Below are 5,698 nucleotides of genomic sequence, written 5' to 3' on the forward strand. Positions count from 1 at the left end.
TGCACGGCCAGGAGTTTCTACTCACACAGGCTTTGCTTCTCTTCCACACACAGGAACAAATTTTTACGGTCAGCCGACTGAGCAAGCTGAGAAGAGAAACAGTTATGGTGGCCACAGTGAAGTGTAACGTTATGGAAGGTTTCCCTCTGGACGCACCTGCTGTCAGAAGGCGGGCAGGTGTTGGATACGCCCAGATGGAACACTCCAGTGGGAGTGCAGCTACCTCAACAGGAAGAGTAAAGCACTTCAGCATCTTCCTAGTGATATTCTACGCCTATAATTCAGTGTCAGGTATAGCTTTTATTTTAGGCAACAATCAATATCTGAAGGACCTTGTTAATTTTTAAGGCATCAGTGCATAAGGGACTAAAAGCTCCAGGTAATAAATATGGGGGGGGTGGGGGGTGGGGCATCATCTCTGTGGCACAAGCTATCATTGTGTATTTGCTTTGTTGGCTAGTTCCACGAAAAATGTTTTCAGGGATGGCAGAAGGGGAATGTTATACGTTGTTCTGCGAAAAATCTTAGATCATAAATTTCACATCATTTCTTAACACATCATTTAAAGGGCTGAATCTATCGGGCAAAATTCTCATCTTGACTGTTCCATCAGCACCACAGGAGAATATGTGATTTGCTGGTCCTGTCTCAATTTGCATGACTCCTGTCCCAATGTTTCGGAAGAGAGACTGTCGAGCGTGCTCGTTGATGAAAGTGTGAAGAAGGCTGAACGTAGACAGACTCCACACCTGAAAAAGCATCAAAACATCAATCTCTCATAGCAATAGTTACCAGTCTTCAAATTCACCAGTAATGAGCCATGGAGAAACCGGATTACGTTCTGCAGTCATTTTCCTGACACCAACTGTGAAACAAAAGATATGTAGCAGTATGGAATGACACAGTTACAGAATATTAATACCCATTTTCTATAATAAGGAATATATGTGGGGACTAAGGTAAGACAGACTAAAAGGAGGACTGCACGGATGACTAACATTTCATAATTAAATTAGTACATGTGAAGGTCAGGGTTGAGAACAAAGGCAGAACTTAACACTGATTATTCCACATCTACGCAAGGTTCTGTTTGAATTTACACCTCACTTTCTCCATGTCTGCTCCCTCCCTCTCATTAATACCTTTATGTTGCCTTCAGCAGATCCTGTGACAAAATACTCTTCTGTAGGATCAACAGCAACTGCCTTGACTGGAGAATCGTGACTCTGGAGTAACTGTTGCTGCTGTTTTTGGCGAAGATCAATGATACAGGTGAAGCCTTTTCTGCCTCCCGATATTAACAGCTGATGTTTCGGAGCATATGCCAGCACAGTTGCTCCACTATCATGACAGATGAAAGCTGAAAGCCAAAACCAAAGTAATTGAAATAAACACACAGTACTGACTTCAATTACACAGTACTAACTTTAATTTTCCATCGACCTCTAATGGTTCAGTAGCAACCGTGATGCTCCAATCCAATGGATCACAACCAGTCCTTTTATTGCAGTACAATATACATGTAAGCCCAGGTTCATATCAGATATCCTGAAGCTGTAGCACACTCTAATTATGCAGTTAAAATCTGTATTAAAAAAAAAAAAATCCTTTTTTTCCTATCCCTATCTAACCATAAACTATTAAGCCTTGACCAGAAACAGATTCTTTTAATCTCTGATGCTTGTCATTTTAAGGCATGTGCTTCCCATAACAATTGTCCTCCTAAATTACTTGCCCAAATATCTTGTAAGTTTCCACTGGCTATTTTACTTCTAACTTGCTGCTTTTCATATTTCTTTGGATATGTTACTTCTCTCAAATGAGTGGAGGAAGTGAATGCAGATTACAATTACCAGAACATAGCTCAGCACTTCTGACACGAGACTCCACGAATCCCCACAGGTGGCATGTAGTAGCTGTACCTGAAAGGGTTCTCTAAATTTATCCTTAGAAATTCCACGTGTCTCACACATACTTAAGCACTATTTGCACACTGCAATTACAAGGATTTCACAGTGCTCTCTGTGAGCCTAATTCTGTATTTGACACTGAAATACACTGCAACGTGTTTCTTTTCTACTGCAAAAAAATATTAGTAATAACGTTAATGGAATGCTGGTAAATATTTATCACACCTGAAAAAGCATACTTACAGGAATAATGCTCCTAAAGCATTTTGGTAATATTTTGTATGTTGATATCTATACGTGCAGAGACACAGAAAGCATTTCAACATCCCACAGTATTCAGCGTCACATAAATAAAAGTGCCATAGAACTGGATAATCTTTGAAAGCAAAAATGCACTACTATTCAAATATAGCAATTAATCCTTTAGTTCAACTCTGCAAATGACTATCTAAGATCTTACGTGTGCATCTGCTTGTTCAACATATTGATAAAAAAAATCAGTGAATATTTTCTGGAAAATGTGGTGTGTTTATTCCTATACAACCTTCAGAGAACCGCTTCATAGTCATGGCTTCTCTAAGGACAGGATTCTCACCGAGGCAATTAAATACCTAACAGTCTATAAAAAGCGTGTCTTCTCATATTCTTCAAACAGATAATGTATCTGCAAATGGCCAATTTATAGCACCATTATTTGGTCTAACACTTAACTGATAAGTTTTCAGTGGGGCCTCTCTGACTTACGAGTGAAGACACAGCCAGAGGAACTCTGAACCGAAGGCTGTGGATGCACACCCTGCACATCTGCATCTCATAACTGTATTAAACGTGCAGTTTTGACCATGGTACAGCTATTGTCTTCTCAACGTGCTAGTCACTACCAGCAGGAGTTGCTCAGAGACTTTTAAAAAGGAACAGAAGTCACAGACGTCTGGCAGTCAGGGGTTACACTTGCGGAGCAAACATACAAGATGTGCTCTTGTCCATGAAACCAATCATTTACATATAGCACTAAATGATGTCTCAAGAATCTGTTTTTATATGCCTGCTGGTGCACTCACACAGGACAGTGAAAGGTGCCTTATTGCTAATATTAAAATCACTTCCCACAGTAACTGTTCCATAAGGACAGACACACACATCTATTTTTTACTGTGATCAAATGTTTTACTGGCTGTATTTTACTTACCATGCACCAAGCTATTTGTAGGTGAAACCAAAGTATCCCAAAGACAAATATTTCTGTAGAAAAAAATGCGTTTTAATTCAGCCACAAGTATTCTAAAAGTACTTTGAAAAGTCACCTGAACCTTAAAAAGATTGTTTCAGGCATAAAAGCACTATAAACAGACTTTCAATGGTTACTTTTGAGCAGACCCCAAACTACTTTCATCGTTGCACTACAAAGAACATTCCCTCTACACAATCATTCTGCAGCTGGTTATTCTCAAAAAGGTTTCATACTGAGATCACAACCTGTTGTAGCTGAACTCACCTGAAGGTTAGCAGTTTTTGTTAGTTTTTCATCAAAACTTAAGAAAGTAAGTGTGAAATGAAGAGCTATGTACCAATCCCTACATCTGTAAAAATAATTTACGATGGAATCATACAAATAGCATAGAACAAAACAGTTCAAGATGGAAGGGACCTACACGGATCATCCAGTCCAACAGCCTGACCCCGTCAGGGTGGACCGCAAGTTAAAGCATGTTAAGGGCACCACCCAAATGCCTCTTGCACGCTGACAGGCTTGGGGCACTGACCACCTCTGTAAGGAAGCCTGTGCCAGCGTTTGACACCCCCTCCTGGTAAAGAAATGCTGCCTCACGTCACGTCTGATCCCGCCCCGACACAGCTTTGAACCATTCCCACAGGTCCTGCCACTGGATACCGCGGGGAAGGGACCAGCACCTCTCTCTTCACTTCCCCTCCTCACATGGAACACGAACAGAGGATTTGTGCTATGGAACCTCCTTTAATAGGCACATGGAATGGAGCTGCAAACATCGCTTCTTCCCCTGACCCACAAAGAAGGAAAGAGGGCAGAAGTGGGCATGTTGCTCTTAAACAAGGGGAGGAGGAGAGAAAACACAGCACCTCTTTTTATGCATTTTTTTTTTATGCATTATCACAGCAGTTCTTACCTGTTGTCGGAAGACAATCCTGCTGTGGCTATCAAAGATGATGAACTGATGAAAACAAAGTCATTGGCTGGTTTGTTATGACACTGCCATGTCTGAAAATTTGCAGTTTAGAGATTATTAGTTAAAAAAGAAACAGATTTTGTGTAAGCATGAAGAACTTTCTCGAGAAGGTAGGCTGTTTCAAAAACAATTTAAAGAATGCAGGATATAAAGGTATGCCTTCTGACACTCAATTTTTCACAGAACTATACTTCCCAGTCCTCTGTTATTGACAATTAATTAACAATTAACTGTTATCGACAAGTCTCAAAGAACATTAAAGTTATTTCAGATCTAGCATTGCTTTTTCTACCCTCCAACACAGTAAGTACGATTAGGATTTAAGAACTAGTCAGTCACAAGGATCCCCAGATGGCAACAATACACTGTTAAGTCTAGGCTAATGCTAGCCCAATCCCTGCCCTCTCCTTACTGCTCTAAGGGGAAGGAAGTAAGAGAGCACAACACAAGTTTATGGAAGCAAATGCAGTTTTCAGCTTACCAAATATGGTTTAGGTGACGTTCCAGTAAGTGGGCAACATTTCCAATTTGTTTGATATAAACTTATATATCCATCAGCATCGACAATTCCAAACTGGAAAAAAAGATGTATTAATTGTAAATAGGTATGTATGTATTACAGAGGAACTATCCACATTCAGAGAGGCTACCTTAGGTTGGAAGAACGTGATGTTTCTGCTAAATTACAACTATATCTGGGGGTGGGGAAGAGAAGAGGGTGAGTGCAGAAGCATTCTGTCAGTTACCTTATTTCCTTGATAATTGAACCTCATTCGAGTTACCCTGGAGTTGCCGCCAGAGCGAAAACATGTGATTTGCTGTGCGTGACCCCATTCAAACATTCTTACACTACCATCCTGAGCACCTGTCAGGTCTGCAACAGAAGATATTTATACGAGTTTGCACGGGTGGTGTAGCAGTTGAGCAGGAAGTTAACTTCCAAAATTGTAAGAAGTCTCACAACATCCTCAAAATCACTGGTGCCACAATATGTGCTGTAGTACCTGGCACACTGTGACAGCAGTGGGTGCCACTGAAACTTAAGCACATGCTTTTCAAACCTTATTGAACTGTATGTACTCATTCAGTTAAGAACTGTATTCAGATGGTACTGAAATAGGAAGTTCTTCGCTTGGAGACGATGATGTATCTTTTTCCTACTACCTTTCATCCAAGTCACAAATAAAACAGAAATACAGTACTTTTTGCTATTAAAAAAAAAAATCAGTGTTTCTAACAGCTATTCTATATCCCCCAGTATTTTTTTAAATGAAAAATGGTTTCAGTTAAACAGCATTTATAAGTAACTTTTAAAAGATATATCAGATTCCTGGGCTAGTACAAAATAGCCGCATACTAAGAAAAGGGGCAAATAAGTAAATATACAATCTTTAAATAACTTTAACAAAACTGAACTTACAATAAGGTAATGTTGGATGAGAAGCCATTCTTCTGACGTTGTTAATAGCCTTTTTGAGCATCTGTTCAACATACAAAATAATACAAAATAATTAAACATACTACTGAACAGAAAGTTACTGAACTAGAATAATTAGTGATTGCAGAGAGTTGTTTCCTATCAGA

At 39.6% G+C, this 5,698-nt stretch overlaps 1 protein-coding gene across 1 annotated transcript in view; it reads right to left on the minus strand.

The window, feature by feature from the left end:
• Positions 1–524: 524 nt before the first annotated feature.
• The window catches only part of LOC104515537 (dmX-like protein 1), a gene marked incomplete at its 5' end in the record, with an annotated part of 17,719 nt that continues 12,545 nt past the window's right edge, over positions 525–5,698 (minus strand). The window contains 7 exons of the mRNA XM_010159547.1: positions 525–749; positions 1,143–1,360; positions 3,100–3,152; positions 4,055–4,146; positions 4,596–4,688; positions 4,861–4,988; positions 5,535–5,595. Coding sequence (XP_010157849.1) covers positions 525–749; positions 1,143–1,360; positions 3,100–3,152; positions 4,055–4,146; positions 4,596–4,688; positions 4,861–4,988; positions 5,535–5,595 — 870 coding nt within the window. The remainder of the gene's footprint in view (positions 750–1,142; positions 1,361–3,099; positions 3,153–4,054; positions 4,147–4,595; positions 4,689–4,860; positions 4,989–5,534; positions 5,596–5,698) is intronic.

The sequence above is a fragment of the Eurypyga helias genome, unplaced genomic scaffold (genome assembly GCF_000690775.1).
Source record: "Eurypyga helias isolate BGI_N326 unplaced genomic scaffold, ASM69077v1 scaffold169, whole genome shotgun sequence".
In the NCBI taxonomy this organism is placed as follows: Eukaryota; Metazoa; Chordata; class Aves; order Eurypygiformes; family Eurypygidae; genus Eurypyga; species Eurypyga helias.